We start from the raw sequence: 26,410 nt of genomic DNA, 5'->3' as shown, positions 1-26,410 counted from the left end.
ACATAAGCCTTAAATTCACACAGTTGAGAACCACCTTTGCCTTCCAATGGGCCTATTTTAATATTTTTCAAGCAAGAACTAATTTTATTTACCATTTAATTTATTTTCCGATCTATTCCGGTCCATTAGACTTCACTCTCAGGGATACAGGGGGAGGAACGGGGTACTAAAGGTGACATTGTAAGCAACTTTCAGTCACCTAATATCCTGGTGAAGGCAGTGAAGGCAGAAGCTACTCTTCACTATGGCTGCACATACACCTTTGGTGCTCCTTCGGTTCAGTGGAGCCTCCTATTCTGCAAGGTAGCGCACAAAAAAAGTAGCCCTCTCATATGTGCATGTTCACTTGCGGAAAAAGCTAGTGAACAATGAATTTAAGGAACATTCGGCAGCTAAGCAACCTTTTCCAGGTGGTTGAAGACATTTGTATGTGTTCCTCAATGAAACCATCTGTCTTTGTTTCACAGATAGAAACGAATGCCAGCTGGATTCATACCTTTGTGACCAGACCTGCAGAAATACAATTGGAGCCTACCAGTGTGGCTGTACAGATGGATATCAGTTGGATGCCAGCAATAATCGTGCCTGTAACAGTAAGGAACAGACATGAAGTGATCTTATTTTGATATTGTGCTAAAGTTGGTTTTACTTAATGATAATTTAGATATCGGCAGCTATTGGTTTTGGATTGACATTACCTGATATAAGGCTTCAAAAGACTATGTGATCTTATCATAGGGTGTACTTCTCGGTAAGTATATTAGAGTGCTCAGTTAAGTTGAACACTATATAACTCCTCATACAATTGTTACATGCCTTTCTTCTGCTTTTGCCATAAACATAATGTGAATTCTCTGAGTGAAGTTGTTTACTTTTATATTCTTACTGAGACACCCAAAAGTGCATGGGCTGTGTCTGCAAGTATGTGCACATTTTTAAGTGCCGTGCATTTAGATTTCCAAGGTCACGTTTAAAGTAAACTTGATTTTACAGCATGACATAAGAGAATACATGGTCTGCTGTGTCTTGGAAGTGATAGAATCTAGTCTGTGCAAGAGGAAGCCAAGGATAGGGTTTGGTGTTGGGTAAGAAATAGAGTGGGGCTATAGTGGGAGTGGGTGCTCTCAGGAGTGGGAGAAGGTTTAGAAAGTAGGAAGCCTGCATTAAGTGACACAACATTGCAAGTTTATGATGGACTCTTTGGAACAGCATGGATAAGAGTGTCTCATAATAACCCAGAAGCGGATAACTGTTCCCTTACCAGACTCACTTCCTGGTCATCTTTCTATTAATAAATCATAAATCCTAATCCCCTGATGTTACTGCCTCATGCATCTTTTTTCGTATTTTACTTTGATGCTTAGAAAAATGAGTTACTTGCTGGAGCGTAACAACAGACATGAGAAGTTTATTTGTGGCAGTATTATGCTGCGGGCTACCCAATGTCCTGAGACTCTAACCTCTTAGTCCCTGAGGACAGCCCCCAACTGCCCTGTCTCTAAGGACATGGGTAAGAAGGCATTTAGAACACTGGTTCTTAACCTTTTGATTTCTGTGGACACCCACCTAATCATCATTGGAATTCGGGGACACTCACTGAATCATTACTGGATGCTGAGGATCTCGGCCTAAGCATTTTCGATTACTTGAAAGGCAAAAAAATACACAAAAAACATACAGAATTAAGCAGTCATCATACAAACACTAAAATGATTCAATGTTTTACTGAATTCACAAATAAACATAAGAAAATATATTAAACTAATAGGAAGGTTAGAGCTTTTCTAAATTCACTGAGGCCACTCATCGTCCATACTATATTCTTTTATATGCATGTGCATTGCTCCCACAAATCAATCTGAGGATACCACCATAACGTTTAGCCTATAATTTCAAAATTCATTCACATTTACAGAATGTTTTAATTTTTTTTATTGCATATTTTGCTTTTTTATTTACATACACTTCATTAATCTGTTAATAATATTTCATTTTTTAAGAAGTCGTAAACCCCCTGAGAAGGCTTTGCGAACCCCAAGGGGCCCCCGGCCACACTTTGAGAAGCACAGATTTAGAACTAACTATCCTCAAACCAGAAAATGCTGGTAGTGGTTGTATTCACCCGGATGGCGTTGTTGGAAATTTGGGCACGTGACCATAATCTGAATACATTACTGAGCTCCCTGTCCAACTGCAATGTACTTTTGGTGTTCAATAGCAAACCTCCAACTTACTTCCACAAGGACACCGCGAAACAGAGGCACAGCCACCAACATTGACAGTGGTTCCCAGGTCTTGACCAGATGGTACTTGCACAGAAGGTTTAGTATATGACCATCTCAAAAAATTGCATTTACCAATCTCTAATGTGTCTACAATATCACAGATGTATTTAATATTAGATTGTGGGTACTTCCCTAAATAGCAATATAAATGCCTTTATCAATAACTCTTTGTTCAAAGTGATGCGCAAAACCAGTTGTAAGTACCTTAGGGTTCACCAAGAAAACTCCTAGGTTGAAACAAAAATAAGTTGTTCATCTCAAAATGGCTTCTGCAGAAAAATATAATCAGTCTTTTCCCAGAAGCAAATCCCAAGGTGGACCACCCAGACACATCTCGACCCACTTCAGGTGTGATGACTGTGCTGCTGTAGAAAGCTGGATTGTTATGAGGGCAAGCCCTGCTCCAACTAGCAAGAAAAGCATTATAGGGGTTGTTATAGATGTTATGTGCACATTAAATGCCCTGCCACATATTAGGTATGTTATGGAGGTGAAAAGCTGAGGATTTATCCATAATATTCACATTATCAATGAAGTGATGTAATCAGTGACGGATGTATGACGTTACAAGGCATACATTTACATCGCGGTACATTACATCGCGGTTTTTACAGTGCAAGTCGTTACAACGACTTGTGTTGGAGGGCGCTGGACTTAGGAGTAGTATAATTTACTATTCCAACTCCAGTCTACGTACAGTAGGGAAGGTGTTGGATAGTAAATTATACTATTCCTTGTCCTAGAGCGCCATCCAGCGCAAGTCGTTGTAACAACTTGCATTGTAAATACCGCAATGTAATGGCATCGCGATGTAATCCCCGCGTTGTAAACGATGTTTCCCATCAGTGACACAATTTCAGCCTTAAGTAATGCAGCACGGTCCTACAATCTGTTTTAATGTCATACACCCCATCTGAACAGGCTTCAGCAATCTGATAACACTCAGCATAGCCAATACCTTCTTTGTTTATTTCTTCAAGGGTGTTGAAGGCTTTCCTCTGCTTCATCCAACAAATGATATAAAGTTTGATCTGAAATCCATCCCTTCATCCTCAAAGGTAGAGTCATTGACCCCATGTGCTCCATGGGGAGATACAGTGGGGGTCCTCGAAGGGTGGACAATGATCCCTGCTTACTGACTCTGAAAAAAGATTCAAAAAATTAGCAAGGATCAGGACTGAAATACTTGCTGGCAAAGGATCATCATACCTTCACCAGAGCGACTCGATGATAGTGGGACACTGCCAGGTTCCGTTCTAGTGATTATTAATGCTTGACCTGTCACATTAATTAGAGAACTTGATGAGACACGTGGACTTTGAGACTTCTCAGCATTGGAGAAAAAGCTTTTTGCTGTGAAAGGCAACATTTAAAACTAACTGGTTTGTGCGAGATTGGAAATGCTTCTCTAGAGGAGATTGTAACTTCGATTGATTTATGCTGGTGGAAGCAGACAACAGTTCATCAGATAAAAGTCCAAGTCATGCCCAGAGCAACAGAGCTGTGGATATATCAAATAAAATTTACAAATATTTGTGTATGTTTGTGCATTACAGTTTTAATGGAGGGGAAAGGTATAAATATAGAGAGAAGACCTTTGCCTAATTTTCTCAACCACAAACCCAAATGATGAGGGGGTACTAACTACTTGACATCGGATTCTGAGGCTACTCCATGTGACAAGTTCTGCGCTGGCTGATCAGTCAGTTGAGTGAAAATAAAAACACAGGTGAGCTCCTAACTAGTTCAGACAGGAAGAAAAGCACCACAATGACCCACAAAGCACCACAGTGACTGACTCTCTGACCACTGACCACCACTGCATGTGGGTCAGTCAGTTTGAAGAGTCCACAAGACGGCATGCTGTAGAAGACGATCTCGGGGCCTGAAATAACTTTGATTAAAATAGGCTAAGCTAAGCAGGCAGCTAACATAACACAATGCCACCTTTTAGCGCTGGCAAGAAGCGAACAAAAAATACGAAAGAATAATGTAAAATATAGAAGTATGTCAGTGTCTCCTGTGTTCTGTTGCCAGATAGGTGAGCCAAAGAAGGTTTGAGTCAAATGTGCGGCTCTGACTCTGCTCGAGGTCTCACATGAACGTCCAGCAACGGCCGTGTTATGTTCAAGGGAACACCCCCACGCTTACGCGAGGGTGGTCCCGTCTGTGACCCGGAAGGGCCTAAACAAATAAATGGGGGCTGGACCGGATGATCCGGGTCAGTGCACCGAAGTGCATTCGCAAGCGTAGGTGTGTGTTATTTCTATCGCTCCGGATCCCGGAGCGTCTGCTACCCGCCTGCATACCGCTGTCCCTATCCGTCCGGTACCGGACATAACAACTGGCGACGAGGGGGTCTCTTCCGGACTCTCGCTTCTTCGACGGCTGGATCCTCGCTGCCTGACCCGCTCCGTTGGCGGCCGCCACACGGAGCGCTCATCTTCGCACGTGCGTGCGTCTACGCGCGGCCTGTCCCGGCCGCCTTCCTGCTGTCTCCCGGTCCCCGGCCCGCGTCACAGCTGCCGTCCTGCGCGTGGGAGCGCCCTTCATCGACCGGCCTGCTGCCTGGTTCTGCACCCTCGTGCGCCGCTGAGGAGGACACGCCCCCCTTCGACCGGCCTGCTGCCTGGTTCTGCACCCTCGTGAGCTGCTGTGGAGGACGCGCACCTGCAGTCTTGCCCCTCCCGGTCAGTTACTGTCTGTGTCCCTGCTGGGGGTTGCTGGCTGTGGTGGTGGCATCGGTGTGGCGTTTTGAGGCTGCTGTGAGACGGAGGGGGCCCGTGGCTGCTGATTCCTTCCCGGGGGTCTTACCTGCTGCCGCCTGGTGCCACGTGGTGTGCGCTCAATCGACGCTCGACGCCTGGTCCCTGTGGCCTGGCTGCTGGGTGCCTGGAGGCCGAATTTTGCCGCGGCCTGCGCCAGAAGTACTGCATTTTGGCCGTTGTGACTGTGTGTAACCCCTGAAGCGCCTCATCTGACGTTCTCAAAATCTGCATCCACCAGCCAGCGCCGAGATGACGACGGTGCCCCCGGTGGAAGCGTTCGTTGTGGACGGCCCGCCTTCCGCCCAGGCGGCCAAGTGGAAAGAGTGGCTGGAGCGCCTGGAGAATTATTATGCCGCAGTCGGCCTCAAGCCTGAACGCCATCGGCCCATGCTCCTGCACCTGGGTGGTGCTGCAATTCACCGTTTGGCCAAGTCCGTGGTGGAAACCGGTCCTCCCTACACCTATGCCACACTCAAGGCGGCCCTGACCGCTCATTTTGAGCCCTTAGCAAATCCAGATTACGAACGTTTTCTCCTGCGCCAAGCAAGGCAACAACCCGAGGAGTCTGTTGACACCTTCTATGCTCGTCTGAAAGAACTGGCAAGCACCTGTACTCTACCGGACACTGATGACGAATTGCGGGCGCAATTCATCCAAGGCTGTTCGTCCGTGAAGCTGCGAGAAAGAGTCCTCGAACTGCCCGGGATCTCCATGGCAGATATCCTCACCATGGGCCGGTCTAAGGAGTTGTCCAAAGTGCGAGCCGCACATATGGAAACGGCCCTCCAACGTCAGGTAAAAACAGAGCCAGTCAACGCGGTGGTGGCGACTACCCCGAAGAAAGCGTCTAAAAAGAAGCCGGACCACGGAACTCCACCACCATCATCCCGCACCTGCTACATGTGCGGAGGCCCCTACCCACACCAAGGTGTGTGCCCGGCGCAAGGGAAAAGGTGTTCGGCATGTCGTCGCCTGAACCATCTAGCCAAAGTGTGCCGATCGGCGGGACGTCAGCGGCAACAAAGTCGGCAGGTCAATGCGGTGGATGCCCCTCCGCCCGAAACTGAGGAAGACGACATGGATGACGATGAGGACGAAGGCACGGTCCATGTAATTCACGCTCTACAGCCCGATGGATGCCCGAGACGGAGGGCACCGAAGTGTCACGTCAAGATTGCAGGGCATCTAACGCCGGTGCTGATCGACACAGGTGCGTCCATCAACATAATGGCCCAGTCCATGCTGAAATCCTTCCCAACTCAGCCCGTCCTGAAGCCAACGTCCATACAGGTGTTTGCTTATGGCTCCGGCACACCACTCACCGTGGTAGGCGTTTTCACCACCGACATTGCTCACGAGACCAACTCCGTCCGCACCAAGGTGTACGTCACCAAGGAGGGTACGGGTATGCTGTTGGGCTGTCGTACGGCGGAACACCTGCAACTGGTGGTTTTTGCGTTCGCTGTGCACCTGGAGGATGTCGAGTCATTGGTGGAAGAATTTCGGGACCTGTTCAACGGCATCGGATGCCTGAAGGACCACCTGGTGCGGCTGCACATAGACCAATCAGTGCAACCGGTTGCTCTCAAGCATCGGAGAGTGGCGTTTCATCTGCGGCCCAAGGTGGAAGAGGAACTAAGGAAATTGGAGGCCGCTGACATCATCGAGAAAGTGGACGGACCAACCCCGTGGGTCTCCCCCATTGTGATTGCCCGGAAACCAAAGCAACCAGGTGAAGTCCGGATATGCGTGGATATGCGTCTGCCGAACCACGCCATCAAGCGGGAACGCCATCTGACGCCCACTGTCGACGATATCGTTGCGGAGGTCAGCGGATCGCGCTGGTTCTCGAAGATGGACCTTCGGGCGGGCTACCATCAACTCCTGCTGGACCCCGAGTCAAGAGCCATAACCACTTTCTCCACCCATGTGGGCCTGCGCCGCTACAAGCGCCTCAGTTTCGGGGTGTCCAGCGCGGCGGAAGTGTTTCAGGACACCATCAGAGGGGTGTTGGCTGGCCTCAGTGGAGTCATAAACGTCAGTGATGACATTCTTGTACATGCACCGACTCTGGAGGAACACATGAACTGCCTACGATGCGTGTTCCGGAGACTCCAGGACAGTGGTCTCACGTTACATCGCGAGAAGTGCGAATTCCTGAAAAAGGAGATAGCGTTCTTTGGCTATCACTTTTCGCAACAAGGAGTGTCGCCCGACCCGGCCAAGGTTCGAGACATCCAGACGGCTCCAGCCCCGACCACAGTCACCGGAGTGAGAAGCTTCCTGGGCATGGTCACCTACTGTGGCCGCTTCATCCGGAATCTCACGAATCTAACAGCACCTCTACGGGACCTCACCAAGAACGCCGCAACCTGGGAATGGGGCCCCAGTCAAGAGAAGGCGTTTCAAGACACCAAACATGCTCTGTCCGCCGAAACCACCCTAGCGTACTTTGACCCCACCCGGGAGTCTGAACTGTCGGTCGATGCCAGTCCCATCGGCTTGGGTGCTGTACTGTCCCAGAAGCAACTGGACGGGGAGTGGGCCCCGGTTGCCTACGCGAGCCGGGCCCTGACAGACACTGAGCAAAGGTACTCCCACATCGAAAAGGAGGCGATTGCGATACATTGGGGGTGTCGCCACTTCCACCTCTACCTCTATGGGCAGCCGTTCACGGTCCATACTGATCACAAACCGCTGATTCCTCTCTTCATGGGCGTGTCGTCTAAACCACCCCCGAGAATCGAAAAGTGGATCCTGCAGCTGCAGGAATATCAATTCAAAGTGGTCTACCGCCCGGGGACACAAAATCCCGCAGATTTCCTGTCCAGACATGCCCGGCCAGTTACCCGAGAAGAAGAATCTGAAGCGCAGGAGACGGAGGAGTATGTCAGGTTGGTGGTGGAACGCTCCCGACCCCTGCCCATCAGGCTCGAGGACATCCTGGAGGCGACCAAACAGGATGACTGCTGGGAGTTGGTGATCTCCGCGATTGGATCAGGAAGGTGGCACTCCCTGTTGGAGAACCTAACGCACCGCACGGATGATGCACAACTGGCGTTAAGGGCTCTTCACAACGTCCGGTCTGAATTGGCCGTGTCCCCCGAGGGGTGTCTGATGAGAGGCACGCGTCTGGTCATCCCCAGGTCCTTACAACAGCGAGTGGTGGACTTAGCTCACATTGCGCACCAAGGGGTAGTCAAGACAAAGTCCCGTCTGAGGAGCAAGGTGTGGTTCCCTGATCTGGACAGTGTGGTGGAGAGGACTGTCCGGTCTTGCGCACTCTGCCAAGCGGTAGGCCCAGCAGATCCGCCGGCCCCAATCGTGACGGAAGATATCCCTCCTCACCCGTGGCACCGGGTGAGTGCTGACTTTGGGAGCCTACCCGATGGCCGACACATGCTTGTCGTCATTGACGATTTCTCAAAATACCCTGAGGTTGAGGTACTGGACTCCATCACGGCGAGCAACACCATACCTCGATTCGAGAAAATTATGGCCAGCCATGGGCTAATCAAGGAGCTACGTACGGACAACGGCCCGCCGTTCGCCAGCCATGAGTTTTCTGAATACCTCCGATCAAGAGGCGTCCGTCATGTAAAGATCACACCACGGTGGCCACAGGCTAATGGTGAGGCCGAGCGTTTCATGCGCACCCTGAACAAAGTGCTCCGGATAGCTATGTCTCGAGAGCAGAACATGGAGTGCGCCCTGTACAACTTCGTGAAGGAATACAGACTTACGCCTCACTCAACCACCATGGCCAGCCCTGGTTCTCTGTGCAATCAACGGGTGCTGAATGATGTTTTTCCCCAAGTGACACCGTCCTTGCCTGCGTATCGTCAAGTATCCGAACGCCTCCGACAGAGGCGGGCCAAGAACGACCGAATGTCCCAGAGGCGCCATGCCAGGAGCAGTGCGTTGGTGGCTGGTGAACGGGTGCTGGTGAGGAATCGACATCCACGAGGGAAGTTCTCCCTTCCGTTCGAACCGGAGCCCTGGGTGGTCCAGACGGTTAAGGGCACGATGGTCACTGCCCAGAGGGGCCATGAGACAGTCACCAGGAACATTTCCCAATTCAAAAAATACCTGTGCCCGGCCCCACCCCGGGAGGTGGTGCCAGTGCCTGAGGGTGGCGATCCGACGGGCGACGATGTTGACAAGGAGAGTGAGTCCCCAGGGCCAGCCCCCCCACTGCCTGGGGCAGTTGTGGAACGTTCGCCAGGGGCGGCTGGAGCAGAAAGCCGGAGAGAAGCGAGTGAAGGTCGAGGTGGACACAGATATCATCTCAGAGCCAATCCAACGGTGTCGTCTCGACTGAGAGGTTTTGTAATGGACTAGAGAACAGTAATGCAATGTTTTCCCATTTCTTTTTGTTTCTCTATTTTTCTCTCTCTCTCTCTCTCTCTCTCTCTCTCTCTCTCTCTCTCTCTCTCTCTCTCTCTCTCTCTCTCTCTCTCTCTCTCTCTCTCTCTCTCTCTCTCTCTCTCTCTCTCTCTCTCTCTCTCTCTCTCTCTCTATCTCTCTCTCATTTTGAACTGGAGCGTTCTGCCAAGCGGTGTTTTTGTGTTTTGTTTGTTGTGCCATGATAAAGGAGGAATGTTATGTTCAAGGGAACACCCCCACGCTTACGCGAGGGTGGTCCCGTCTGTGACCCGGAAGGGCCTAAACAAATAAATGGGGGCTGGACCGGATGATCCGGGTCAGTGCACCGAAGTGCATTCGCAAGCGTAGGTGTGTGTTATTTCTATCGCTCCGGATCCCGGAGCGTCTGCTACCCGCCTGCATACCGCTGTCCCTATCCGTCCGGTACCGGACATAACAGGCCGAACCCTCCTATACTCTCCATCAAGCAGCTTAAAAAAAAAATTCAAGCATAATGCACAACTGCTCTAATTCAGAGCGCGAATAATATCAACAAAAACGTGTTTTTTTTTTAATCAAACGTAAACATAGGACTCCCGGTTTTAATTGAAAGCAAAACAAGAAAGTGAAAATCCAAAGAGCTGACAGGATGGATATTTTGATTTTCTGAGGGAACAGGGCCAAGAAGATGCCTGGCTCGGCTATCCCTTTTCATTTGGCGGCCTGACCGCTTCCACTGGCGTGATCTCGGCTATAGAAGGAGACACCAACGCCAGCTGGTTCGGACTCGGCCTCCACAGATCAATCTTCCGCTTCCCACGCGACTCACCCAGGGCGCCGCCATTCTCTATGTCCGTTAAACAGCGCTCGTGGCAGCGCCGGCACGTGCGTGCCCGCCCCCGGCACGTGGCCCCCGCTCACCCCTGGGAAGCGCGGAGGCGCGAGATGAAGCGCGGGACCCACGCCGCGCGCGCATATCTGCCAACGGTCGCCGGGCACGAGCTGCGCCCAACGGTGGCTTCCGTCGCTCTGAATCTGGTAGGGTGACCTCAAGACAACCGTCGTCATTTTAAGTTTACACTTCTATCTGTGCTTACTAGAGGAATAATTCTGAATTCGCATCCGCAAAAATTTAAAAAGTTACTTTGTTGCTTACCTTGTCTTTTGCTTGATGGTTAAAAATGAAATGCATGTTTATTTCTTTTCTTTTCAGGAATTGACTTTTGCCGTGGCAGTCCATGCGTCAATGGTTACTGTACTAGTACACTCCATGAGTTCGCTTGTAGCTGTTCCCCTGGATGGAAAGGAAAGACTTGTGATGAAGGTACAGTAACCAGTTTATTTTTAGATGCTACAAAAATACAGTCCATTGTCTGTTAGGGGAATGATGCAATTTTTTGAGCTTTTTGAAGAAAACATCTTGCAGCAGTCGTAGCACAAGGCCAAGGAGTTGGGCCCCACTAATATATGCCGAACTCGTCTCAGTGTATGTTTAAGACACCAGGACTCTTTCAACAGGGCCTACAGGTTGTCTGCTCTCCTAAGGAGAAGCAAGGTGCAGGCAGGGAAGGGGCTGTGTTATTTTAAATTCCAGCTGGCCCAAAACAAATGGCGAGGTTAAGAGGCCATCAGGTCTCCTCTTGTTCGAATTTCTTTGCTGGGAGCAATCGGGAGCCTCACACCTAAATGAAATGGAGGGGAAACTTCACACATACTGAATTAACAGAGAGATACTTTTGACTTTGTTAAGTCATTGTATATAAGAGAGATGCATGCACTGCAAGAATGTAAAATGTGTTGGTCTGTCCCAGTATTTACACAAATAACAATTTAAATACCACTATTTTGTTTTATTTCTTTTATAGCGCTACTTATCCCAATGCAGGGTGTTAGAGCGCACTACTTCACATGTAAACATTACACATTCCACTTCACCTTCCGGAAGACCACCTCCCACAGCAGCTCCCCCGCAGATGCTGGAGCAAAGTCACCACAGACCAGCTGACCACATCACTGAGCCAGAACCCACCAAACGACACAACTGACGCCAACGCCGCCGCATGCAACCTCACACAGTGGATCAGTGACTTCGCCGACGCCCTCGCACCACTAAAAAACCCCTCCGGCAAGCCCAGCAACAAGAAAGCCACCTGGTTCACCGACGACCTCAAGAACACAAAGAAATGCCGAACCCTCGAGAAGACCTGGCACCACGACCAAACAACAGAGAACCTCACAGCTCTCAAGAACGCCACCTGCAAACACCACCAACTGATCCGCACCACCAAAAGGACCGCTTTCAAAGAACGCCTAGACAACAACGCGCACAACAGCAAGGAGCTCTTCAGCATCGTGAAAGAACTCTCCAACCCCAGCGCCAACTCCAACGACATCCCACCCTCGCAAGACCTCTGCGACTCCCTCGCCACCTACTTCCACCGCAAGATCGCCGACATACACGACAGCTTCGACGCCCAGACCCCACTACCAGCCACCGAGCCAACGCCCCCCACCGACACCCTCAGCACCTGGACCCCCGTCAGCATCGAGGACATCACCCACGTCATGAACACCATCCACTCCGGCTCACCATCAGACCCCTGCCCTCACCACATATTCAACAAAGCAGACGCCGTCATTGCACCCCACCTCTGGAACGTCATGAACAACTCCTTCTTGTCCACCACCTTCCCAGAGAGCTGGAAGCATGCCGAGATCAACGCCCTACTGAAGAAACCCACAGCGGACCCAAATGATCTCAAGAACTTCCGGCCCATCTCCCTTCTTTCCTTCCCAGCGAAGGTCATCGAGAAGACCGTCAACAAACAGCTGACCACCTTCCTCAAGGCAAATGGCTCCCTCGACCCTTCCCAGTCAGGCTTCCGAGCCAACCACAGCACCGAGACCGCCCGCATTGCAGCCACCGACGACATCAGGACCATGCTCGACAACGGGGAAACCGCTGCCCTCATCCTTCTAGACCTCTCTGCCGCCTTCGATACCGTCTGCCACCGAACTCTAAGATCCCGCCTCCACAAAGCAGGGATCCAAGGAAAGGCTCTGGAATGGATCACCTCAATTCTCTCCGACAGAACCCAGAGAGTCCGCCTCCCTCCCTTCCGGTCCGTGGCAACCAAAATCATCTGCGGCGTACCCCAATGCTCCTCACTCTTCAATGTCTACATGAGCCCCCTCGCCGCCATCGTACGCAAACACAACCTCAACATCATCACCTACGCCGACGACACCCAGCTGATCCTCTCCCTCACCAAAAACCCAGCCACTGCCAGAATCAACCTCCAGGAAGGAATGAAAGACGTCTCGGAATGGATGAAATACAGCCGCCTAAAGCTAAACTCAGACAAAACGGAGGTCCTCATCCTGGGAACATCACAATCTGCCTGGAACGACTCCTGGTGGTCCACCGCGCTGGGCTCCCCACCGACACCCACGGACCACGCACGCAACCTAGGATTCATCTTGGACTCCTCACTTACCATGTCCAAACAAGTCAACACCATCTCGTCCTCATGCTTCAACACCCTGCGCATGCTTCAAAAGATCTTCAGGTGAATCCCCATCGAAACGAGAAGGACGGTCACCCAGGCCCTCCTCACCAGCCGGTTGGACTACGGAAACACCCTAGACGCAAGAACCACAGCAAAACTTCAGAACAGACTCCAGCGCATACAGAACGCATCCGCACGCCTTATCCTGGACATCCCCCGACACAACCACATAACCGCCCACCTGAGAGACCTGCACTGGCTCCCCGTCAACAAAAGAATCACGTTCAGGCTCCTCACCCACGCACACAAAGCACTCCACAACACCGGACCCGAATACCTCAACAGACGCCTCACGTTCTACACTCCAACCCGCCAGCTCCTCTCCGCCACCTTCGCCCTCGCCGCCATCCCACGGATCCGCAGAACCACCACCGGAGGAAGATCGTTCTCCTACCTGGCCGCCAAGACATAGAACTCCCTCCCCGCCCACCTACGTCTGACCCAGGACCACATCACCTTCAGGAGACACCTCAAGACCTGGCTGTTCAAGCAGTAGCAGCACCACCCCCCCTCCCCCCAGCTCATTGAGACCCTCACGGGTGAGTAGCGCGCTCTATAAATTTCTTGATTGATTGATTGATTAAATCGTGTGGCCAGAGCGGCTGATTTCGGAGCGCAGGGTTTACAGTTCGATCCCCAGTGCCGGCATCTCAGCTCAGCATCATGTGTCTCTGGGCAGTAGCTCACTTAATCCACCAACTACTCCCAGCGCCTGGATACCCTTAGGGGTGATAAGTCACGCTTTACAAATCTGGAACTATGAACAGGCTGTTAAATAAGACAGTGAGGGTTACAAGGTGCAGGCGTCACATGCTCTTGATGGCTCACTATCTTTTAATAGAAGGACTGCAATGTATAAACTGCCAATAACAAAAGGATCTCAGTGTTAAAAGCAATAACCCACTTACCCAGCTACAAAAAATAAAAACTGGTAGTTTGCATCTCACATTAACCTTCACATTAACCCTTTATGCTATTTTGATTGAAAAATGTACTAGACAAAACACAGATCTCGCCAGAAAATGTGTTCACCTACAGAGTTGTCTTACTATTATTATTCCCTGAGATTTACTAGGCACACAAAGGTCTCTGCATCAGGTGCCTTCAACAGATATATTTTACAATGCAGACTTTGCAACCAATTAAGCAGGACAGATATACTGCCACATTTCTCCCTGCTACCATTTTCTTTGTGCCAGAGTTAAAAAAAATGTATAAGTTGAGGCTCAAAAGTCAAATGTAAATTTATTGTTTAGTTAATTAAAACCTTAACAATTTGTGCACAATTACACATAGTACTAATGATAATTAATAACACCAATAAAAAAAAACAACATTTTAAAAACATTGCAAATCATAGTACAGCCAACTTTCTTCAAAAATGAGTAAAAAAATATGCAAATAAGCTTGATACGTGGGAGGATGACTTGGAATTATAGCGTGTTGTCTTGTACCTAAGGGCAGCTCTATATTTTCGACCGTGCCCTCAAAGTCCTCCAACTACAGTTATTTATACGATAAATAATCTTTTAGTCCAGAATAACTTTGATGGCCTTCTTTGTTCTGGATCGGTTATTCACCTTTCTTTCTTAAAGTATTTCCTGATGTGTTAATCTTATCACGAAGTTGTGTAATTTTAAATATTTTATCAGTTTGCAATTCAGTTGTGAATCTGATGGGTCCAGAGTTTGTATGATTGTTGCTCTGCATGTCCTTATTCCTCTTGCAATGAAGGCTTTTTTCAATAAAGTGACACATGCTTTCCGTAATTATGGACAAATACAGATTTTGTGTCAGGGTAGCGCCACATTTTTGGCATAGCCCCAACGCAAAACCTCTCTTGTTAAATTTCGTAATGTGCTAAAATGTACTTGTGATAGATTTTCTAAACATATGTCTGAGGTGTTAAGAGCTGATGTCACTTATTGTTATGTCACTTCATGGGTTGTGATGACACTTCCTGTGATTTCACTTCCTGTGATGCCTCATGCCGTGATGCACCATGATGTCACTTGCATATTGCCTAAACAATTGGGAAAGTGTTGGATAGTGAGGGTTAAACATTGCTATTCCCACTCCAGTGAGTGCAACAGTAGGGAAGGTGTTGGATAGTGGAGGGGTAAAAATTACTATTCCCATTCCAGTGAATGCAACAGTAGGGAAAGTGTTGGATAGCAGAGAGGTAAAAGTAACTATTCCCACACCAGTGAGTGTAACAGTAGGGAACGTGTTGAATAGCGGAGGGGTAGAAATTACGATTCCCACTCCAGTGAGTGCAACATTAGGAAAGTGTTGGATACTGGCGGGATAACATTTACTATTCCCACTTCAATCACTGCAGCAGTAGAGAAAGTGTTGGATAGCGGAGGGGTAAAAATTAATATTCCCACTCCAGTCAGTGCAACAGTAGGGAAATTGTTGGATTGTGGATGGGTAAAAATTACTATTCCCACTCCAATAATTTTAAGCAGTAGGGAAAGTGTTGAATAGCAAAAAGGTAAAAATTACTATTCCCACTCCAGTGAGTGTAACAGTAGGGAAAGTGTTGGATAGCTGAGGGGTAAAAACTACTATTCCCACTCCAGTGAGTATAACAGTAGAGAAAGTGTTGGCTAGAGGTGGGGTAAAAAATAATATTCTCACTATAGTCAGTTCAAAATTAAAAACAAAATATTAACAACAACAAAAACATTTAGCCGCTTCCGTGTGGCGCACATTTCCCCACTGTGCGGGCGAATTCTACACGTCCTCAAATCAGATGGATCCCGGCCGTCCGACACACACACCCACAGTGACGTCAGACGGCCGCGGGTGGTCCAATGCACCGAAGAGGTTAAAAAACAAAATAAATACAAACATTTATAAATATGTTAAAAACTAAAATACAAATATATTTAATATTAATTTAAAAAAACATATTATAATGCTGAATACATATGACAAATACCTCCAAATATTATACTAAATAAAATAAAAAATATTTTTAAAACAAGTAAATATTTTTAATTACAAATTATTTCGAAACAAAAACATTAACTAGTACATACATTACTTTTTTAATTTTCTACCCTATAACACAAAACAATTTACAAACCACATCTACATTTTTAAAAAAAAGTACTTTCATAGTTAACATAATTAATTACCAATGAAAGAAATATTATTAATGAAAAAAATATTAAAACTCATAACAATGAATTCACTTTCCGCACTTTACCCCTATAATCCCCACAATGCACAGCTAAAATTAAACTGTAAAAAAATTAATTACAAAATTAAAATGTATTTTCAATTAAAGAACTAGGGGGTCTATTATGATGTAGGGCGGATCGCCACCGCACGCATGGCGGTGGCGATCCCCACTACATCATACCCCGCCTGCCACCCATTCCCCCCGCCATATTAGTATGGCGGGGGGACCCCGGCGGACGGAAAGACCGTCTGCCGGTTTTCCGCAGGTCGACCAGTCGACCGGGCGGAAAAGGGTCTGGATATGTTGGTGGTGTCTGCTAGAAGCAGCCTTTCCCTGGCGGCATTGCCGCCACAGAAAGGGGTGCGGATTATGCTTTCGGGGGCTTGTTGCGGGCCTCTAGGGTATTGGGAGGGTAGGTACCCCCCTACATTGTCACAGACAAGGTGGCAAGCACCACGCGGTGCCTGTCACCTTGTGCATGACAATGCACAACGTGCATTCCCAGCATTGTGGCGGGCGGTGCTGTGAGCTGGGAATGGAAAATGCCACCGCCACGGTGGCATCCTAAGTGCAGGTGCAGGATGGCCACACCACTGGCGGCCGGTCCCAGCACTGCTAGGGTGGCGGATGGACTAAAGTCCACCCACCATCCTAATAGACCCCTAAGTGTTTTACAACTAATTATATAGTAAATAAAATGAACTTACTCCATCCCTTTAACCCTATAAAAGTAAAACCCTCACAAAAATATAAACAAATACCCTAATTAAATAGCAATACATTAATTAATAATAATGATCAACTAATTATTAATTGATTAAACATAAATTACTTTCTACCCTTTATCCCTATAAATCCCACAGCCCACGCAAAATTAATTATGCAATTTCCATATTTAATATTCAATTAATTAATATTAACAACTAATTAATAATTAATTACGAATAAATTACTTTCTACTCTTTACCCCTATAAATCCCACAACCCGCACTTAAAATTAATTGCACAATATCCATAATTCATTTTCAATAAATTAAGTAAAATAAATTAGGAACTAATTATTAATTAATCAAAAAGTCTTTCCGATTCTTTTCCTCTGTAAACCCCACAACCCGCACCTAATTGTTCTTACACAATTACCATAATTAATTACCAATTAATTAATTAATATTAATTAACAACTAATTAGAAATTAATTACAAATAAATTACTTCACACAATTAACACTATAAAATCTCAATGATATAAAGATTATGAAATAAAAACTATTCATTAATTTATTATAATTAAATTACTTCCCACCCTATTGCCCTATAAACCCACATCCCGCTACGGATCTAAAAAAACGCAATATTTAATTAAAATAAAATTGATAACTACAAAAAATTTAACACATATTAAAAAACAAAAACAATACTCAAAACATACATCACATATATTTAAAATATGAACTAAATTACATAACACTAATTAAAAAATAGATATTTTAAACAACTATGATATTAATGACTTCTATATTTTTGAAAAAGCTATTTCTTACCTTAAATTTGATATTCTTGACCACGATATTCCTGCTGTCAATATTTCGGTGTCACGATATTTCCAAGTCGACATTTGTGTAGTTCGACATTTCCCCGGGACCACTGCCTGCCCTTAAAAAATATTTTCCACTGCATTTGCAAAGGGGAAGTGCTCCCCTGAGGACCCCTTTCCTTTTGCTAGTGTATTACCACCCTCTTGAAGAGGGTGGTAATTTGCGAGTGTTTTGCGCCCGCAATTTTGGACGCAAAACATTCATACATAGGGTTGCGCTCCCTTCCTAATAGTGAGTCGCAATACCCTACTTTGCGAGTCGCAAAAAATTGGGACTCGCAAAATAGGGTTTATACATTCCCAATGCAGTTTTTGCATGCGCAAACAGGTGCGCAAACCCGTTTGCGTATTCAAAAATGGTCATACATCTAGCCCTAAGACCCTTCCCCACTGCTTTTAATTTAAAACACCAAATTGTTTCTGTCCTCCGTTGGATCAATTCCCTGTTCCCAGTCCTGGGATCAATTGGTGTATGCTGTTACAATGAAATTTGATTTGAGATGCTGTTTGGCAGACACCACACTGTACAGTTATGAGACATCTGGCACAAGTTTGCTCTATATCCCTCAAATGTTCTGGACTTCATTCTCATAATGGTCTGATCATGCTACATATACAGATAACCCCACAATCACATTAACCACATACTTAGTAGAGCAAGTAATTATGGAGCATGTTTGATGTATAGTGTTAGTACTGTATTGAAAATATTGTTTCTTGTCATCAGGAAATCTGCAATCATTGCAGTCCCTACATTTGTTATACCCTGTGTTAGAGAGTGACACCCAATTAGTTAATCTGCTAGTGGTGGTGGGGGGGAGACTAGGGCTAACTATGTGTCTCAGGGCTCTACTCTTTCTAAATGTAATACGTGGCTTCTGTATGATCCATTTTGCTGTCATTAACTCATTAGTCAAAAAGCTCTTGTATCTATTCAAACCTCCACTGAATTTATCTATTTCTCAACCATGTGATGCTATGCATTTTATTCCATCAGTTTGAGTGTCTTCCTGGTCTTATCTTTCAGAGTGCCCTTTCTCTTTAGTTTACAGGCCCTATCCATGGCTATTTTTATCATCCCCGTATCTTAACCTCTTGTGCTGAATCTGATGTCAATGTCATCCAAATTCTTTAAGTACTCATGTTCCTCACTACAGTTATGCCTCACTCTCACCATCTCTCCATATGGTATTGCAAGTAATTGGATCCTATGACGAGTACGTCTAGCATGCTGAAGCGCATTACAACTACCAATCTTGTTTTCCTTGACAGAGATTTTCTGCTTCTAAAAAACAGATCCTTTCAGTACTATATTCTAACGTAAGCTGAATATTGTATGTGTTGTATATTAGATGCACCGCAAAACGTTCCAACTGCTCAATAAAACCCTTCCATATTATCAGTATGCTGTTGATGAAATGCCCCTATATAGTATGTCATCTGTCCAATCAGCACTGCCAGGGCCTCAGATGTGTCTTCACTTGTATCATCCCATAAAGAGACAGATATATGAGGTAGAAAAGTGAGAACTAAGATTGTGCCACTCATTACTAAATAAAAACACATTATTAGTCAATATCAAATTCATCCTCTCCAGGAACATATTCATATGTGTAAAGAAGGTAGCAGGCCTCTTTCTAAGAAAATAAACCATTGCTTGCAATCCCCATTTGTGCTCAATACTGGTATAGCGCAAAACCACATCCCAAGCAACAAGCATTAACACTGGTTCCAGTGTCACATCATTTAAAATATTAAGAACATGTTTAGTGTCCCTAATATAGGATGGGAGATTCATGACAAAATATAGATGTGTATATGTGTGTATGTTTATATACTATAAAAATCACATAATATATATAAATATATAGATGTATATATATAAAATATATTTTTAAACGAAACATAAAAAAATATTAATTATTCAATTCCAAAACATTAAACAAATTACCAATCAATTAAATAAAAAAAGTTGTTTACCGAAAAAATTATACAACTTTAAAAACAAAAATGTAACCAAATATTATAAAATTAAAATTATAAACAAATATTAATAATAAATATATTTAACCAATATTAGAAAATGTATTGTAGTTTTGAAATAGTAGATATACTATTCGTACTCCAGTATATGCAACAGTAGGGCAAGAATTGGACTTCTACTTTTCCCACTCCAATCAGTGCAACAGTAGGGAAAGCGCTAGACTTCAGAGAGGTTAAATATACTGTTCTCCCTCCAGTCTGTACAAAAGTTGGGAAAGCGTTGGACTTTGGAGAGGTAAGATATACTATTCCCACTCCAGTCTGTGCAACATTAGGGAACGCATGGGACTTTGTAGGGGGCACATTTACTATTCTCATTCCAGATATTTACAACTCGATATGTTGTCCAATTACTCATTTTACTTAATGGCGAACAAACATTGGTAAATTCATCAAATTTCACATTTATAAATCTTTTCAAGAAAAACTTGGTTAAGTTATAATGCGGTCACTTAGAGTTACTTTAAGCAACCAACTCTGGCATGGAGCTAGTCAAGGGAACCAGCAAGGTCAGATGAAACAGTTACCTCAATGAGAAAAGCACTCTCTACTACAGTTCCAGTGTCAGTGGTCCCTTTCCATCAATTCCCATTGGAGTGGTCCTGATGCATGCTATATAGGATGCTGAAGGTGCTCAAGGGTGCTGAAGATACTGTGAGGTCAACAGGGGACTTCCGGGGCTACTCCTTGGTCCACAGGCTTGGTGAGGTGATTCTGGCCTAAGGGGTCAATGTCCCTCGAAGTCCTCTCAAACTCAGCAGAAGTCCAGTCGCCACTTGGCTACTAGTTACCCAATACAACGGTTTCAGCAGTTTCCTTCTTTTGGTGCTAACTTGCCTTCTGGGTGACCCAGCTGAACTCTGACGACTCTTCTGGTCCCAGCAGACCCAGGTGCAACTTTTATGCATCAAGTCTTGATCCTTTAGGCTGCATGAGGGCGAGGAGTGACAATACAGAGACCACGGCTACCAAATTACCAGGCAGGCTACCTTAGCTTTTGTGGCCCTGTAGTGCCAACAGGAGGTCAGACAACTGACCCTTGGAGTCTCTTGCTTCTCTCTGGACTCAGGAATTGGCTTCTTCACGAGCAGGACCCAGCAGGCACAGTCCTTTAATTTATGAGTCCCAAGGTGAGCCGGTGCAGTCCAACATCAGGGCAGCCTCTTTTCCCCAGATCCTTTGTGCGGCCGAGCAGTCCTCCTTCAACCCCTTTCTTCAGTCTAGTGAGAACTGAGTTCTGGGTGCCGGTGTGACCTTTCTATGCTCAGAAAAGGGACTCAATGGAGTTTGCAGTCACTAGCCAATGGGCTATCAGGTCCCCTTTCTTCTTATACCAACATGGCAGAACCCCTCTCTTGGTGTGCATAACTCTCTAGCTAAACCCAGAGGAGTGCCTACCAGGGGGCTACGCGCCTCTGGAAAAAAACAATTTGATGATTGTTCCCTCTCTGCCCTAAGTGCTAGCCTGTCTGCCTAAACAATTGAGCAGCCCCTTTTCCAAGTGTTTGCCATATGCCTTTTAAAGCTGGCTTCCACTTTGAAGCTCGCCTTTTGGCCTAACACTCATGTGGCTTCCTGTCAGGGTTAGGTAACACCTCTACCCAACACAGGCTTCTATTTTGTCGTTTACTGGGAGTCGTTTACATGTCTCCCCGGGAGGGCAGAAACCTGTCTTGGGGACAGGCCCTGTGTGTAGCCGTATTTGCTCACAGGACAATTTGTGCAACAAAGTGGACACTTTACAAAAGTTACACATAGCAACAAGTTACATTTATTCTGACTTGGGCACCAAATCAGGCTTAATGTAACGAGTTGTTTGATACCTTTAAGTTCCAACTTTGGTTGCCCCCTCAAGGAATCCACAGCTGAGGTCTCAGCGTGTAACCCTGTACTCCCCAATGGGGTTACTAGTCCCCTTTTGTTGGAAAAACCACTCCCACACTGGAAGGGTGGTGGTGGTCTTCCGGACACACTGTGGTAGCTTGTCTCGAGTGGTCAGGAATCAGGCTCCGTGCTAAGCATACGACATACCCAAACAATAACCATGCGTGCATCCGTTCCAAAAACGACTCTACACCGTAAAAATTATGAAAATATCTTTCTTTATCTTCTTTTTCTCTTAGTTGCTGATTAGATAAATAAATAACAATCACAATATACAAACTTTTTAGATAGTGCAGGTCAAATAAATACTGGCTTAATGATTCAATAAATAGGGGTGATCATAAATAATGAAGGCATAAATATAAGTGCAATACATACAGGCAATTAAATATTCTGAGGCAATAAATACTGTAAACCAATAAATATTGTGCATCAATAAATACTGTGGACCAATAAATACAGTGAAGCAATAAATAGGTTAAATACAATAAATACAGTGCCCCTAATAAATGCTTAAAAGCTGACAGTGACACTCATAGAATCAGATCACGTTTGAATTCCTAAGGGCTGATTTGGCCCAGGCACAGCTTGTGGGGATGTGGAAGGCTTGAGGGTGTCTACTCCCTGGCTTGGACAAGGCTGAGGCCTAAACTGAGGTAGATCAAGGGGGGAATACCAGAGTCCTGGCTCTCTCCCTCCACACAACCTCTCTAAATTAGTCTCAGCTCACCCCCTGGCACAGTCAGGTTGGTTCCAGCACCTCCCTAGCCCCTTAGAGCAGTCTCTCAGGTCTCCACAGGGCCTTAGGCGCCCTCTACTCCACTTACTGCCCTTTTTCTGATGCTCCGACGCCGCTGGAGTCGTGTCGACGCCGTGAGGCGGTTCCGATTCGATGTCGGCGGCCTCGGCACAGTGTCAGTTCCTGACGACGCCGGTAGGCGGCTCCGGTTCAATGTCGGCGGCCTCGGCTCGATCTCGACCTCCGATTCGATGGCGTCGGGCAGTCTTTACTCGATGTCGACTTCGGGCGGCTCCGGTCCGATGGCGACCTCAACTTCGATGACGTCGGCCGGCCTTGACTCGATGTCGACTTCTGGCGGCTCCGGAGTGCGATCCTCACTCCCGACCTCCGGTGCTCCTCTCCTCAGGTTTCCGGCGACTCCGGAGTGCGACCTCACTCCCGACCTCCGGTGCTCCTCTCCTCAGGTTCCGGCGACTCCGGAGTGCGATCTCCACTCCCGACCTCCGGCACGCTTCACCTCGGTCTCCGACGACTCCGGAGGGCGGACTTCACTCCTCCGATGACGCCGCTCACTCGACCTCGGGTGACTTCCTCCTCGACCTCTGGTACTCCTCACGACCTCTGACGGCGCCCTCTCTCGACCTCTGGCGGCTCCGGGTACGACGTCCGCTTTCCAGTCGGCGCCGCTTCTCCACCTCGGGCTCCAGGTCTCAGGCTACTCGACGTCGGACTCCAGGGAAACCAGTTTCCAGGTCAGGATCTTGCTGTTCTCTGTCTCTAAGGCCTGTTCCTGCTGTCCAGGTCCTTAGGATGGTTTTTCTTGCTTCTTCCCACACAGGGCTCCAGGCTGGGCTCAGTCAGTAGGGACTAGTATCAAGGGTGGGTTTATGGACCCCACTCCAGGCACAAGTTTCCACCCCTGCTGCTTCACTCCTTCCTCCTTCAAGTTTCTGCTGCTCTCTCCTCACCAGTCAGGTGCCAACTGCCAGCTCCAACTGCCAACTCTCTGTCTTAGCTTCCCAACATTCTAAACCGCCTCCAACTGTCACAGGGTTCTGGAATGTTCTGGAAGGTGCTAGCAGGTTCCAGTGGATGCTGGTGATGTCACAGGTGGCCACCATTTTGTGCTCCAGGCCCTCAGACAGAAGTTTCAGGGGTAGGTAAAATGGCTCCCTGAATCTGCAGCAACACTAAAAAGTCTGGTGGTTCCCAAAAAGGAAAAATTCAAACAGGGTTTGAGGCAAAAGTGGGACAAAAGAAATAATGATGAGGAGGGACCACCCAAAGGGCTGACAGGTCTAACACGCGTCCCCCCCAGCTGAAAGTGGGGAGAGCTACCCAACCCCTTGGGAGTTCTCATCACTAAGGCGGAAATACCTTGAGAGACCGTCTGCATTGGCGTGGTCCACTCCAGGCCGATGTTCCACCTGAAAGTCCATTCCCTGTAGGGCAATAGACCACCTCAACAACTTGGGATTCTCCCCCTTCATTTGCATCAGCCAACGAAGGGGTCTGTGGTCGGTCTGAACCAGGAAGTGCGAGCCAAACAGGTATGGCCGCAACTTCTTCAGAGCCCATACCACTGCAAAGGCTTCACGCTCTATTGCACTCCACTTCTGTTCCCTGGGAAGTAGTCTCCGGGATAGGAAGACCACGGGTTGATCCAGACCCTCTTCGTTGAGTTGCGATAACACTGCCCCAATGCCATGTTCTGATGCATCTGTCTGGACAATGAACTCCTTGGAAAAGTCTGGGGCCCTTAAGACCGGGGCCTCGCACATGGCTTTCTTCAATCTCACAAAGGCTTGCTGACAAGCCTCCGTCCAGACTACCCGTCGAGGTTGTTTCTTGGACGTGAGCTCCGTGAGGGGGGCTACGATGGTACCGTACCCCTTCACGAAGCGGCGGTAATATCCCGTGAGACCCAAAAATGCTCGGACCTCAGTCTGTGTCTTGGGGGGTTCCCAGGCCATGATGGCCTCGATCTTCGCCTGGAGGGGTTGCACCGCTCCCCTACCCACCAAGTGTCCAAGGTACACTACCGACCCCTGCCCGATCTGGCACTTGCTGGCCTTGATCGTCAATCCAGCTTGTCTCAGGGCCTGGAGAACAGCTTGCAGGTGACGCAAGTGATCCTCCCAGCTGTTACTGAAGACGGCTATGTCATCCAGATAAGCAGCAGAGAAACTCTCCATTCCGGTGAGGATCTGGTTTACCAGGCGCTGAAACGTGGCAGGTGCGTTCTTGAGCCCAAAGGGCATCACACAGAACTGGTAGTGGCCATTGGGCGTGGAGAAGGCTGACCTTTCCCTTGCTCCATCAGTCAAAGAGATCTGCCAGTACCCTGAAGTAAGGTCAAAGGTACTTAGATATTGGGCAGCTCCCAGCCGGTCAATCAATTCATCCGCCCTAGGGATCGGATGAGCATCAGTTTTGGTCACTGAATTCAGTCCCCGGTAGTCCACACAGAACCTCAGTTCCGGTTGGGCACCCGGTGGTGCAGCTTTTGGTACTAGTACCACCGGACTGGACCAGGGGCTGCTAGAAGGTTCGATCACTCCTAGCTCCAGCATCTTAGTGACTTCACTATGAATGCTGGCCTTCACCTTGTCTGACATCCGGTAGATCTTGGACTTCACAGGTGGGCTGTCTCCTGTGTCCACGTCATGGACGCACAGGTGAGTCCTACCCGGGACAAGGGAGAACAACGAAGAGTACTGCCCCAGGACCTGGCGACAGTCCTCCTGCTGTTCAGGAGTTAGAGATGGGGAGAGAATCACTCCCTCCACCGACCCATCCTTTTCTTGAGACGCAAACAAATCGGGGAGAGGCTCGCTTTCCACGTCCTCTCCTCCGTCAGTCACCATCATCAAGATGACTTCGGGCCTCTCGTGGTGGGGTTTGAGGCGGTTGGCATGCAGCACCCGCAGGGGCTGACGAGGGGTCTTCAGGTCCACCAAGTAGGTAGCCTTACCCTTCTTCTCCAACACCTCAAAGGGTCCTGACCAGCGATCCTGGAGGGCACTAAGCTCTCCCGGTTCGATCACCCACACCTTCTGGCCAGGCTCCAACTCCACCGGGTGAGCATTGTGGTCATACCACGCCTTCATCACTGCTTGGCTGGCTTCCAAGTTGTCAGAAGCTTGCTTCCACAACTTAGCCATTTGGCTCCGGAAGGCCAGCATGTAGCTCACCACATCCTGGGGAAGCTTTCTGGGAGTTCTTTCCCATCCGTCTCTCACCAGGTTGAGAGGTCCACGTACAGGGTGCCCATACAGAAGCTCGAAGGGGCTGAAGCCCACTCCCTTCTGTGGCACTTCCCTGTAGGAAAAAAGTAAACAGGGTAGGAGGACGTCCCATTTCCTCCGCAGGCTTTCAGGCAGACTTCTGATCATGCCCTTCAAGGTTTTGTTAAACCTCTCCACCAGACCATTGGTCTGGGGGTGGTAAGGAGTGGTGAACCGGTATGTCACTCCACACTCCTTCCACATCGCCCGCATATACGCTGACATGAAGTTGGTCCCCCTGTCGGACACAACTTCCTTGGGAAAACCCACTCGGGTAAAGATTCCCATCAGGGCCCTAGCCACAACAGGTGCTGTTATGGTCCTCAGAGGTATTGCCTCTGGGTACCGTGTGGCATGATCCACCAGAACCAGGATAAACCTGTGACCAGCTGTAGTCGGTGGATCTAACGGACCCACAATGTCGATGCCCACCCTTTCAAAGGGGGTGCTGACGACAGGAAGTGGTTCCAGGGGAGCTTTCAGCTTCACCCCTGTTTTCCCACTGGCTTGGCAAGACACACATGTCCGGCAGTAGGTATCGGACGACACTTTCATCTGAGGCCAATAAAAGTGTGGGACAAGACGGGCGAAGGTCTTGTCTTGCCCCAGGTGTCCTGCCAATGGTATCTCGTGAGCCAACTCCAGAAGGAAGGCTCGATAACGTTGAGGGACTACCAAGGC

General features: G+C 47.8%; 1 protein-coding gene across 1 annotated transcript in view; it reads left to right on the top strand.

Annotated features, from left to right (window-relative positions):
* The window catches only part of LOC146788619 (uncharacterized), a 1,185,638-nt gene that overhangs the window by 59,575 nt on the left and 1,099,653 nt on the right, over window positions 1–26,410 (top strand). The window contains exons 8-9 of the mRNA XM_085635786.1: window positions 468–593; window positions 10,632–10,742. Coding sequence (XP_085491912.1) covers window positions 468–593; window positions 10,632–10,742 — 237 coding nt within the window. The remainder of the gene's footprint in view (window positions 1–467; window positions 594–10,631; window positions 10,743–26,410) is intronic.

Source organism: Triturus cristatus, chromosome 11 (genome assembly GCF_964204655.1).
Source record: "Triturus cristatus chromosome 11, aTriCri1.1, whole genome shotgun sequence".
Classification (NCBI taxonomy): domain Eukaryota; kingdom Metazoa; phylum Chordata; class Amphibia; order Caudata; family Salamandridae; genus Triturus; species Triturus cristatus.
This window is presented reverse-complemented; position numbering and strand designations above follow the sequence as displayed.